The following is a 13,618-nucleotide window of genomic DNA, read 5'->3' as shown; positions in this document are numbered from 1 at the left end:
TAATTTTCTGCATGAATAGCATACATAATTAGAAATATATTTGCATAACTCTCTTACACCAAAAAAATAACAAGAAAAAAAAAAAACCAAGAAAAATAAATAAAGAAAATAAGCAGACAGCCACATACGAACATGACAATAAATACATGGTTCAACTTCAAACGTCCCCAACGTCATCTATTTTTAAGTCAGATGAAAAATTAGTACACTTTTATGGCAGGGTTGTGTACTCTGTTCGCGAATGAGAAGTTTGTTCGCCTAGACCATATCAATCGGTTAAAGTCATTCACTTTGCTATGATTAAATAGAGAAATAAATATTTTTTGGAAATTTATTGCATTTAGCTTTAAAGCTAATTAGATTCTTTTTAATCATATATACAAGGAGACGTAGAAGATCCACAAAAACATTTGAAACGTTGAATAATTTTTACACTCTAAACGAGTTATGATACAAAAATAAATTAAGTTTGTACGAATATAACACCTAGAAAGTCTTGAGATAGATCCATCTTTTATCATACCGATCCATTCGGAATCTGTCCGTCTTTCCGTTTGGTTTTCTTGTGTTTAATCTCCAACAAATCGCAAATTTTCGAAATATTTTGATGAAATGTTGATGACCCATACACAAACGCTCCTTAATTTGGTTCGTATCGGAGCACCCTTTTTAACCAAGAATAAGTGTACAGTGGCGTAGGGTATTCTATGGTGAGCCATGACCCACTATAGCGTTTTTACTTGTCACTGTTGATGGTATGTTAGCTAGATATAGTATATAATGTTATAAGTTATTTCAATCAAATTAAACCATTACTAGGGAAGAACACCAATTAATGGGATTGAGTCAAAGAATCGGGCGGCATATACGCTAACCTTGTATTGTCCTTTTCAAACATGTCCCCATTTGATGTCCTATTGGCACCTGGTTAATACGCTAGCATCCATGTATTCCCGATAGGCTTCGAAGCTCATTCGTCTCTTTCTACATAAAATTCATATGTTGTCAGAAAGATGATAAACAAGAGCGAAACCAATTTAAATTTATCTTTTCGTGTCCTTCAGTTTTAAAACATTTTCGTCATATTCCGATCGTTATCGGGTTATTAAGGTCGCAAATTTACCTATATCGTGCGAAAAATTAATTCAAACTTGGCATTGTATGCCTTGCATCTGCTCTCACGGTACAGCTAGAAACACTCGCGCAGCGAGATTTCAAAAGAAAAATTCATTTATTAGACAACAAAATAACACACAATTGCAGACCTTGAGCTTCCAAAAAAAAAAAATTTAACAAAGCATGTAATGCTTCAAAATTTTTCGATGACGTTTGTTTATTTAAAATAGTTCTCAAAAAATATCTATAATTAATTTGTTTCTACTTCGTTTCCTTCGACTAGTCGACGAAAAATACCTCCTCCTACCGAAAGGTATCATTTTGATCCCTTTTTTTATGGACGAGCCTGAAACAGTTAATTAGGCCGATTTAAACCACTTTTTTTTTTTCTTTTTTTTTTTTTGGTATGTTGAACAGAGATGGACTAAAACCACTTCAAGATCGAGTTTTTATGGGTATCTAAGTAACAATTTCTCGTACATATCTTCATGAAAGTTAGAGATGATTATATAATAAAATATTATCGATTTTTTATCGAATTTATTCTAATATCTTATCTATTGTAGGCCTGTATTCGATTACCCGCATTTTTTAACAGCCGGTCAAGAAATGTTTTTCGCCAAATTTCAGTCTCACACTGTGGCAATGCCATAAACGAAGGATATCGAAGTCGATATACGTAAAACTTCGATGATTTTTCAAGTGTTAAACCATGACCGCGGTATACAGCGCACATATCTTTCGCCGCCTTTTGCCTTTTCTCAAATTGTAAGAACATGTGAACCACCGCTCGCTTATTTTCATTAAAATGACAGTACGAATTTCAACTTTCACTGGAATTTGCGAATCGCGGCGTTTTTCTTTATTTTTTTTTTTTGTCACTAATTGCCGTAAAATTTTGATTAGATATTATCAACCATATTATGCTGACAGCTAGTGGGCGTGTACATAATATTATTAATGTATTACTCGCTACCGTTCCCGGCTTTCTATGTTCTTACGCTGTCTTCACTTTTTTATATATACTGGTAAAAAAAAACTTATAGGCAAATAGACAAAAAAAAAAAAACTGTTTAAAAAAATTCCTGTCTAACCCTTTGATCGTAGCATTTTTATTAAATATTAAGTCTGGTTAGTTGATTGCATATCTAAACACATAAATTGCTGGTTGACTTTCTTCAACCTTTTGTTGTTTAAATCCTTGAAAATATGTAGGAAACCATCAAAACAAACAACAACACTTTCTCAATTCATTCTTATTCATTAACTTAAAAATTCTTTCATTTGTTTTAATAAAAACACGCTCTTGATATTTAAAAAAAAAAAAAAGACGTAACAAAACTATCGCAGAGATATTTAAAAAGATAAGTTTTCGTAGCGTTTGTTGTTTGTCCTACCCTTACCTTCCTACCGTTTTGATGGTTTTGATTTCATTTTTAGTATACCCTACTCATACGTACCAATGATATACTAAATTTGTCGTTCAAGTTGTAACACCTCGAAAGTTATCCAACTCAGCGACAGGAAAACTTGAACGGAATGTTTTCAATTTTTTCTCGTCGAGGCGGTAATGGCACTCAACATTTCTTTTTTATTTTTCATTTATATATTTATAGTCGCAACAAAGTCTAGGTTAGGTATTGAAAGTCCTTATTAAGATTCAACTTGTATCTCAGCAACTTTGCATACCAATATTGCGAATAATTTCGAATCAATGGTTAATAACATTAAAGCATATTATAAGGGAGTGAACCATTTAAGAGAAAAAAAGAAAAAAATTAAAATGTATTTTGTTTAAACGCATCTTAAGTCAGCCTATAAAATATTATTGTTAAGTCCTGAACCATATCCCCACCAATCTGCCATCTGCCATCTGCCATCTGCCATCATCATACATCAAAAATACTTACCTGTATGTCTCCGCGTTTAAGGCAATATTTATCGGCGTTAACCGAGCCAGCACCAACTGAAGCTTTACAAGACAAACTTAGACAATTGCTAGCCATGTAATGCATGATTACGTCAATTCAATTAATCAATCTATAATGCTTGCCGATCATTAACGTGCTTATAGCTAGAGGGGATATCCTCTGAATGGCTCATTATTATTAAAATAAATATTTTAACTGAAAATTAAATGCGCACTTAATCAGCACCGAATCCAGCCTTGTCTTATCTAGGCAAAATATTTCGAGAGCGAACAGAAAAGACTAAACCGATTCTATTACCAATAATGTTAATTAAGAGTGCATATGACTAATGGAATTTTGTATGCATCGGAAATATTTAAAAGATCTTTGGAATCGTGTCTACACTTTCATATCTCAAGGATCACATTAAACGAAGGCGAAACGTATATTATTTGATTATTGTATTAATTAGGCTATTAAATCTAATAAGAGTGACAGCTTTTCGATTGATTGATTGATTGTCCGTGATTATTAAAATGTGTTGAGTGATTGAGTGAATGAAATTATTTATATTGATTAGGTGAACATACATTAAATAGGACAGAGAGACAGAGAGAGAGAGAGAGAGAGAGAGAGAGAGAGAGAGAGAGCGAGTTCGGAGATTATTAATGAAAAGATGAAAAAGGGATTTTCAAAAGATCACAAGGATCGCATCCAGACAGAAAAATAAAGCTCGCAGGTTTCTTTATATATAATATGTTTATAGTATCATTTATTTAATCATTTTAAGGAGTGAAGATAACTATTTGAAATCATTTGTTAAATAATTGGATTAATCAATATGTGGCAATGAACTCTTAAATGCATTGTGAGATAAATTGGCGATGTTTCAATTCGTGTGTCAGTGAAAAGGTGTAGGGTGTTGCATTTAACTAAAGTATCCTCATTTATTTTTAATAAAAATTATTTTATAAATATTTTTCTTTTGAAAGAGACACAAGACGCCCTCCTGCTGTTTCATCAAATCATCGCAAGACGCAAGTCTTTTACTGAACATAGCGAATTGAGAGTGTAGATGCAAGTCTCGAATTCTCGATATTAAGGTTGAGCGTTTTATTAAAAGAAGCAAACTTAAGTTGTACAAGAAAACAGAAAAAACACCAACAACAACAAAAAAGAAATAAAACCAAAAGGTAAACGTCATGAAATTCCAGTAAATGAGATAATTTAATAAGCGTTAAAATGTTCGAGTTATGTCATTATAAAAGGCAACAAAAACTACAAAAACGAGGAAAAAAAAAAACAAACAAATAACAACAACGAGTCTTGAGATATGTTTATAAATTTTCATCCAATACTAGCTAGCGTTCGATGCTTAAATACCTGCAGAATGCAAGCAAAAGGCAACAACTTCACTTGATTATACACATAAGTGTACTATGCGTAAATGTATATGTGTGTAAACTTTACTTATAGTTATTGCATGTGAATGCCTATGTATTTATTTAACAGAATCTTCCTTCTTTGAAAATGTATATAAAATATTATAGAATGCGTTGCCAAGCAAAACATCATCCAAGCAGAGCAGAGCTCTTAGGCCAGTAAATTTTAATGATCATGACGACAACGTAATAATGATGACAGTGATGACGAGTCTTTATGATTTGTTAAGGCCTTAATTGTGTTGTTGACAATTATTTCAAGAATTTTCATATATGTTTATGCACTAAGTTTACATATAAGTGTGTGCTTGTGCATTTTTCTTTTATTATTTTCAAAGCTGAATGTTTAACAAAACTTGAGTAATGATACTTTTTTTTTATTTCCCTTGTAAAGCTTATGAGGTTAGCAGTTGGAGCTGTAGAATATTTTTAACCAAATTTGGTGGATTGTGTGGCAATTATGCGTGTGTGTGCTCGCTCATGAGTGTTTGCAGTTGCTATTGGTGTTTTGTTACCTTTTAGTCTTCTTTTTTTCCTCTTCTTCTACTTCTTTGCTGGTAGTGCTCATACACCACAGGCAGGCAGGCAGGCACGCAGTCAGTCAGTCAGTCATTCAAACAGGCAGTAGTTAACTTGTTTTACTATTATTGTGGTTACTTGTATAAACTATTATGGAAACAAGTTCATGTTATTTTATTTTATAATATAATATGAATTCAAGAAAAATAGTACTGCGGCTGACATTACCTCGTTTGCCACATCATCTTCGCCATCATCATCATCATCATCATCATCATCATCATCATTACCAGCATTATCATCGCCATCGTTATTGTTATTATATTGATGATAAAGAATAAAAATCATCTTTAAACCATGCAACATATCCACTGCATGTTAATTTGAGTTTTTACCAATCTAGTTAGCCAGCCATGCAGTTAACCAGCTCACTAGCTAAACAGCCAGCCAACTAGCCAAACAGTCAATCAGTCAAAGTAAAAGCTTTAGAGTATAAAAAGTGAAAATTTGTTCTTTTTTTTTTTCATTCCCTCTCCTTAGTCTTTACTTCACCAGTTAAACGCGTACCTATAGATAGCTTTTGTGGAATTTAGCAGAAATTATAGAGTTTACCAATAGCTCAATAGTAGCCATAATAGCTATACTAATGTCGATGTTGATGTAATCAACGTTGACGTTTGTTATGTATGTTTACAATAAATTTGTTGTTGTCCTTTTTCAACACTTTTTGCATATGTATGTAAAAACGCAAAAATGAAAAAAACTAATAAGAAAGAGTTCTTGTTTGTCCAATCGGTCGAGTCTCTTAAGCTTTCTTGAAGATCAATTCTTGACGACCCCGAGCCGCAGAGAACGCATATCTGTACGATTTTTCAAAATCCTATTCATTTGATTAGCAATTGCGACGTCGCCCAGCCCAGCAATTTTTTCTTTTTTTTTCATTTCTTCAATTTTCTATACGAGATCATAATGGAGCATGAAAAAAGAATAATAAGTACAGTACTCATCCTAAAAAATACATGTATTTTTTTTTATTTACAGTAAAATTTATTTTATTACATACCTTTCAGACGGGTATCACCTACACAGGTGATGGAGAACGTATGAACAATAAATGAATTAAGAAACACTTCACATGAACTGCATGCTGAATAAGCAATGCGTTTGCCGAAATCAATAAATTTATTTCTCGTATAGGCTAATAGCTTTCTTTATTTTCAAATTACTTAAATCAACTACGTCTCGTCACGGTTGATCTTAAGACAAGCTACAAATTAGCTTAACTATCTTAAGTTTATTCATTCACATGAACTCTCAGCATCTCCAATATTGAGATAGGAAAGTGAGATTTAGCAGAAATACCGTCAAAAAATGTCAGCGAAGCGTAGTAATTTTTTAATTCTTCAATTGCAAGAAACAAACTCAATCCTTCAAACGAATAAATCGATAAGTCTTATTTAACATCGTTTGATATACCAAATCGCACGCAAGTCTGCTGCAAGAAGTCATTTTCAAGGCTGACAGGCTACAGCTGTGCCAAAATAGGTCGAATCACAATCCAATAAAGGCCCAATTAAGGTCAATACTTTGCTGCATCTGAAGTAAGGTGAAAAAAAATAAATAATAAATCGATACAGGCTTGCTAATCCTTTAGTTTTCCTGTCCTTGTACTAGATAGTCTGTCGATAATAAAAGCTATAAAAGCTAAAATGAAAGCATAGCTTCTCCAATATCGTCTTTAATATAATTAAAGGATAATTTCATTCAAATTTTTAGAATCTACAAAAGATCAATCAATGTTTTATAAGATATTCATTTGAAAATTTTGAAAATTCTTCCAATACGGTGTGGTTTTCAGAGACCCTCTAAAAAAAAGTATGCAGTTTGCATTGAACACACTAACAATACATTCGGTTAGTGATTTCTGTTTGAAAGTATTTAAAAAAAAAAACAAAAATTGAAATTCGAATTTGAATTCGAATTTGAGTTCGAATTTGAATTTTTCACTGAGTTGTTTGTATGCAAAAAAGCACAATCTTTGGTAAAATGTGTCTCGTAAAGAGAAAAAGATACACAAATCTTTTCCTTCAGCGTTACTAAACTCCATTCACGAGAAGTATGCAAGAGATGGGACATTTGTTTTTTAAAAAATCATTTTCAACGTTTTTTTTCAAATTTTTAGAAAAAAGTCATCAAAATTTCAAATAGTAGAAGAAAATTTCAAAGGCTTTTCCGTTCGTAGAATTTTACTTTGATTATTAATTTTAAACTTATATAGATATCATATAGATTTTTTTTTACTTTTATGGATTAAGTTTCATTATAGCATATTTAAATTTTGGCTTTTCTGCCCTACAAAAGATCGATATTCTTGAAAATTTATATATAGGGTAGGATCCAAAAAAATAGACGGAAATGATCCAAATACGATATAGTTAATATTTTTATCCTGAATCACTGATTATGATTTGATTTTCATCATAAAACATTGCAAAATTGGACCATCTTGGCACATGATCTTTAGTTTTCGTTATATGAGAGAGATATTTGCAAAAAATTGCCTCAGCGGGTCCAAAATTTTCCTACGAATTTAGAATGCCGAAATACTATTACTTAGCCACTTAATTGCATTTTTTGCCCTATTTTGGAAAGTCCGTTATATGGAAAGTGGTCCGAAAAAGTGATCCGATCTGAACTATTTTTATGTCGTTTGTTCTTGAGCGAAAACACATCAGCGTAATAAACTTGATCAAAATATCTTAAAACTTGCGACCTGTAGGCTGAACAGAAATACAAGGACAGATATCAGACGGACAAACGGACAGACATGCTTAAATCGATTCATAAAATGATTCTGAATCAATCGATATAATAAACAGTTGGGCTATTTTAAGCTCTTCTCCGTGTCACATACTTTCGCACAAAGTTAATAGTGTACATTAAGTACGACAAGTGTACCATATACATAAAAATATATGTATATGTAACATAATCAAAAAAAAAAAGACATAACTTTAGCAAAATCGCTGGACTTTCTTTTCTACTTTTTTCCCAGTTTTCTTACTTTAATAGATGAATTAATTTCGTTGGCTTAATCATAATACTAACGATAATAGATTTAAGCAGAGAAGCATGAAATAAGATAAGAATGATCAAAAGTTAAAAAAATAAGCAAATTTTTGCTCGCCTTAATATACAGTCTCTGATTTGTTGTCGCACACATTTTACAAACGATGTAATCCTTTCAATAATAGCAAAGGCATAACGAGAGATAATAATCTAAAATCCAATATATATATATATATATATATATATATATGTGAATGCTCGGGAACATTAGTTAGTTAACTAACAGCGCAAACAACTTACGACTTGCTGGCTGGCCGGCGATGTAACCCTATTTGGTCAATGTTATGTATACATGCATGTTGAATTGCGTTAGTATTTTTTATGCTCAAACATGGCAAATGAGTTTTTCATTTTCGAAAGGAGCAGCAACAAGTAAGAAAGGTATTCACCCGCTTTCCTCTCAAGTCGAATTTTGAATATCCTCCATCTTAAGTGGACATATAAATATCGCTGCATGTTTTTTCTTAAATGCAGATGGTTCGATCGCAGAATGCTGAAGTGTTTCCGTAACTTTCAATTGCCCGATGAAAACTTTTGAAAATTTTTGGCGTTTTTTGTCTAAATTTTATTTTAATCGTTTGTAGCGAGCAGGTACACTGTATGCATATTGCCGCATTACGCCTATTTTCAATTCTGACTTTTGAAGATTTAATCGCATGTATCCGCCTGTACTATTTTCGTCTTTATATCACAATTTTTACAATTTAAAATAAGAATAGAAGAAAAAAGAGACACTAAATCGAATGGCCGTAAAAGCAAACGGATGGATTGGTGGGAAAACGAATAAGTGGATAGTGGCGGATAAATGGATGCACTAATAGATACGATTGCATAGAAGTTGAAGGAATACTGAGAGGGAATTGAACCGATTTTCATTATATATATGTGTATACATAGGCTCCTTGATGTGTTACAAACCTTATTCCAATGCTAGCACATACCCAACCGTCCGTGATGGTTATAAAAAAAATTAATTTAAATTCGTTCAACTTCTACATATTTACAAAGTTCATCGTTAATGCTAAGCGGAAAAAAAAAAACAAGATTAGTTTCTTTTTTCTAAAAAGAGTATTTAATACACATACATTTTAACAGCCCCCAGGAGGTGATGTTTAAGTGCAAAGCAAAAAAAAAAAAAAAAAGAAAAGAAAAAGAAAACAAAAACCAGACAAATGCAATCTTTCATTTGTCGTACACTTACATGCCACACAAGTTGTGCGATGTGGAGTACTATGTTGATACAATCGTGGTGGTGGTGGTGTTTAGCTGCCGTCTTATCCCCATTTGGCAGTTGTTTCTTTTAGCTTACTTAGGAGGAATTTCTGCAGTTCATTATAGTGCAAAATGTCAGGCGACAAATGATTGTTTATCAACTTACCAGACAGCAGGGATTTCTATATAAACCTTAAGGGAGTTTTTCATGGTATTTTTTTTCTCTTTTTTTTTGCATTTTCATTTATTTTAATTGATGAATTTTCCATAATTTTTACCTCACACTTTCAGGTATTTTTCATAAGTTCAAGCGAAAACCTTTAAAAGTTTCAAACATATATATATATATAATTGATGTTGTTATCTAATTTTTGTACAACAACAACAATTAGTAAACTAGCAACTATTAACAAACACAACTAATTTTCTTTCATTTTTCATATTTCATTTTAGATACCGAATTCGCCTTAGATGTCCCGGCCAGTTTTATCGAAGACGAAGAGCGCAATATGAAACGTATGTACCTCTCATACTATTTTTCTTATTCCTTTTCTTCTTCTTTCGAGAAAAATTTTTTATTTGACTCCTTAAATTATATTATCTTAGATTTCGCTGCACTTCTCACCGGCCGCACTTCTTTCTTTCTAAAGGGCGAAGATATGCGTTCCGTGTATTCGACACATAACGCTCCCAGCATGGTTGCTACAGGACGGTTTTTATTTCATAAAAAAAATCTGTATTATTCATTTTATACATCTTCCAAGATGGTGCGTCCTAGAACTCTACAATTTGTTGACGAAAACGGTACCATACTGGAGGAACATCAATTACAATTACCTACTGGGCCCCAGTCATTGTACCAGAATATTACTGGTAAAACGTGCGGTGTATGGCGCCGAGTGCCTCGCGATTATAAGCGTCTTTTAAGAGAAGAACGCTTACATGTGGTTCTTATCTGGAGTGAAAGTAAATATCAAACCGAATTGGCTGGAAGAATTGCCAAATATACCGCATTGCAATCGGAATTGTTTAGTTCGCTGCTGGAGCCGGCAACGAATGTCAGATCTGATCAAATGTTTGGTTCCGGTGGTACTGCAATTATTTCAACCACCAGTGGAGCGGCTTCTTCAGTGCACTTAACTTTAGTTTTTAATGGCGTTTTCGGTCATGATGAGAACGCAGACGCCGCAGTTAATATACGCATTGAGCTGCCAGATCGTAAAGAGATTATATTAGATGAAGTTCAAAAAATACGTAAACCGTCATCCGAAGTTAACATTTTAGAGATTTCTTCCCCCATCACCATACAAAATTTGCGATTAATGTCTCGCGGCAAACTATTGTTGACGGTCGAATCAAAAAAATATCCGTATTTGAAAATACAAGGTCACGTTGTTACCCGAACTACTTGTGAAATTTTTCAAACTCTTTTGTCACCACATAACGTGGAAGCGCATACAAAAAGTATTGGTTTAGCTTGGGTATTCCTGAATACCGATGGCTCCTTAGTATATAATATCGAAACCGATCAAGTTAATGCCAAGGATCATCCCGACATTAGCCTAATTGAGGATCTAGGGAAACGTAAAACTGTACTGGAAGATATGACGGCTAGCTTCAATTTCAATCAAGCGATTGGCACCATTGATAAATTGGGACCGAGAGTTGTTGAGTTATTGTATGCCGGAGAGCTTGGCGTTAATATCGGCTTGCAGCATGAACCGAGCCTGATAAGGGGACGTCTATTACCTAAGCCAGTAGCTGATGCTCGTGACTCAGCTGAACCTATTTTGTTGAAGCGATCTGAAAATTCCCTAGCTGTTCCTACACATGCTATGGGTATGGCATGGTTATCCGTTGACAACGAGTGTAATCTCCACTACGAGATAACATTAAGTGGTTTCCAAATGCAAAATCCAGATTTAGAGATTTACTTGGAAGAGAAACCCATCGAAGCCATTGGAGCGCCAATAACGCGTAGCTTTTTGGAAGAGTTTTCAGGCTCCAGCATGGAAGGATTTGTTTTAGGTATGGATGCGAATGAGTTGGTGAAATTGGAAACCAGTGTTTGCTACTTAGAAATCTACGCTAAACATAACAAGAAACTTTTGTTACGAGGTAAACTGAAATCTACTAGAGTCCCAGATCATTGCCGTCCACTGCATACCGATAACAACGTACAAAATGTACTGGGTGATCACAATGAAGATTCATTAGCTTCGGCGGTAACAAAATGTTATCACTCAGGACGTTTTCACGATGAATCTGAACAATGGCGTAGCACTGAAAATTCTTGCCAAATGTGTGCCTGTCGACGGGGTCATGCCTCATGCGAGTCGATCAAATGTCCTATTGTACAATGCAAAATATCTGAAGAAATGGTGCAACGTGAAGGCGAATGCTGCCCGAGCTGTGTACCACAAAATTTAGGAGCAGCTGAGGTAAACATTCCGAATGAACAGAATAACAACAAAAAAGGCTGCTATTTAGGCGATGAATTCTTCTTAGCTGGGGCAACTTGGCATCCGTTTCTGCCGCCTAATGGTTTCGATACTTGCACGACTTGTACATGCGACGCTGTGACTTTACAGGTTAGGTGTCCACGCATGCTCTGTCCGCCTTTGAATTGCAAAGAAAGAGACGCGTACCGGCCGGAAAAGAAGGCCTGTTGCAAGAAGTGCCCTGAAGGCAAGCTAAGTAGTCGCAGTACTGTTAAAACGAGCCCAGCCAATCCAAATGTGTTACAAGATCAGGGCTTATCTAAATCAACAATGAGAAGCAATGAAGACATTTTAAGTCAAGGTGGCTGCAAAGCGGTTAATAAAGTATACGAAAATGGCCAAGAATGGCATCCGATATTAGCATCGCATGGTGAACAAAAATGCATAACATGTCGATGCAAGGTAAGAATAGTATCATATTTAGTATGATATATAGTAAATTTTATTTTAACAATGTTTTTCGAATTTCTAGGATTCAAAAGTGAGTTGCGATCGTAAAAGGTGTACACGAGCCGTTTGCCAACAAACCCGAGTATCATCGAAAAAGAAACTATTTGAGAAGCCTTCAACCGCCAACGAGCCCATAATCGATGAATGTTGCACAATGCAATGTAAACGCACACGTCGCCATAATCGTCGTCTACATCAGCAGCATGATCAACAATATAAATTGCATCAAACAACGTCCGGCCTCAGCAGCTGAATTCCCTTTGCCAGAAAATAAGCGAAACCTGAGGCTGAGCAAACATCTGTAGTAAAACACTAACAAACAAACAACAAAACATTACAACAAAACAATAATTTCTCTATCCTTAAACGAAACACAACATACGGTACCACGTTAGAAAAGGTAGCAAAAAGTCTTTAAAAGAAAAAGAAAAACAAAAAAAAAAAAAGCTTTATAAAGAAAAATGATAAAAAACAAACAAAAAATTGTATTAAATATTTTTATGTAAAGTTTGCAACAAACATATGGAATCATTATTCAAGGACATCGTTAATTAACGGTTAGAGATCTTTGCTGTTTACTTTTCTTTTTTTTTTTTTTTAATGTTTCGCACACACAAGGGCGGGATCTTAAGAAATTAATGAAACTGGAGCTTAGAATCCTTTCGGATTTAGGGAAAGAACAGGGAAGAGAAGAGAAGAGAAGCGAAGAGAAAAGAAGAGAAGAGCATAGAAAAGAAAAAAAGTAAAAAAGAAGTATTGAATTAAATAAAGCGATACGTTAACACAAGTGGAAACAACACATCCCAAATGTTTCGACTGATTGACTGAATGGCAACTTTAGCGTTTAAGTTAAATGACAAAAAACGAAAAAAACGAAAAAAGGGAAATAATAAAAATAACGATGAAGAAAATTTTTTGAGATTTAAAATATAGCAAAGGAAAAATATCGTTTTCATTTGCTCTAGTTTTGATACTAATTCAAATAAAATCATTCACACATGCACATAAATACAGATATATGTATATATCATTGTATATATATATATATATATATATATATACTTGCATATATATATATATGTATTTGTACGTGTTATTCTCCTCCATTCGATGCATGCCCATTAAAAATGTAACAACGTAAGCAACAACAAAAAAAAAAAAAAAACAAAACAAAACAAAACAAAAACAAACACCCAACAAACAACAACAAACATATTTATTGACAAATTATTATTAAATTAATGAAATATTTTTCAAATATTTTCTTTTTTTGCAGCAGTGAAAAAAAAAAAAAAAGAAATGCTTTTGTTTTTATTTAATTACTTAATATTTACCCAAG

General features: G+C 33.5%; 1 protein-coding gene across 1 annotated transcript in view; it reads left to right on the top strand.

Moving 5' to 3' along the window:
- Positions 1-12,632, top strand: part of LOC119637144 (dorsal-ventral patterning protein Sog) — a 73,050-nt gene extending 60,418 nt beyond the window's left edge. The window contains exons 4-6 of the mRNA XM_038032990.1: positions 9,782-9,844; positions 9,935-12,231; positions 12,302-12,632. Coding sequence (XP_037888918.1) covers positions 9,782-9,844; positions 9,935-12,231; positions 12,302-12,532 — 2,591 coding nt within the window. The 3' untranslated portion in view covers positions 12,533-12,632. The remainder of the gene's footprint in view (positions 1-9,781; positions 9,845-9,934; positions 12,232-12,301) is intronic.
- The last annotated feature ends 986 nt before the right edge of the window (positions 12,633-13,618 follow it).

This window comes from Glossina fuscipes, unplaced genomic scaffold (assembly GCF_014805625.2).
Source record: "Glossina fuscipes isolate IAEA_lab_2018 unplaced genomic scaffold, Yale_Gfus_2 43, whole genome shotgun sequence".
In the NCBI taxonomy this organism is placed as follows: domain Eukaryota; kingdom Metazoa; phylum Arthropoda; class Insecta; order Diptera; family Glossinidae; genus Glossina; species Glossina fuscipes.
This window is presented reverse-complemented; position numbering and strand designations above follow the sequence as displayed.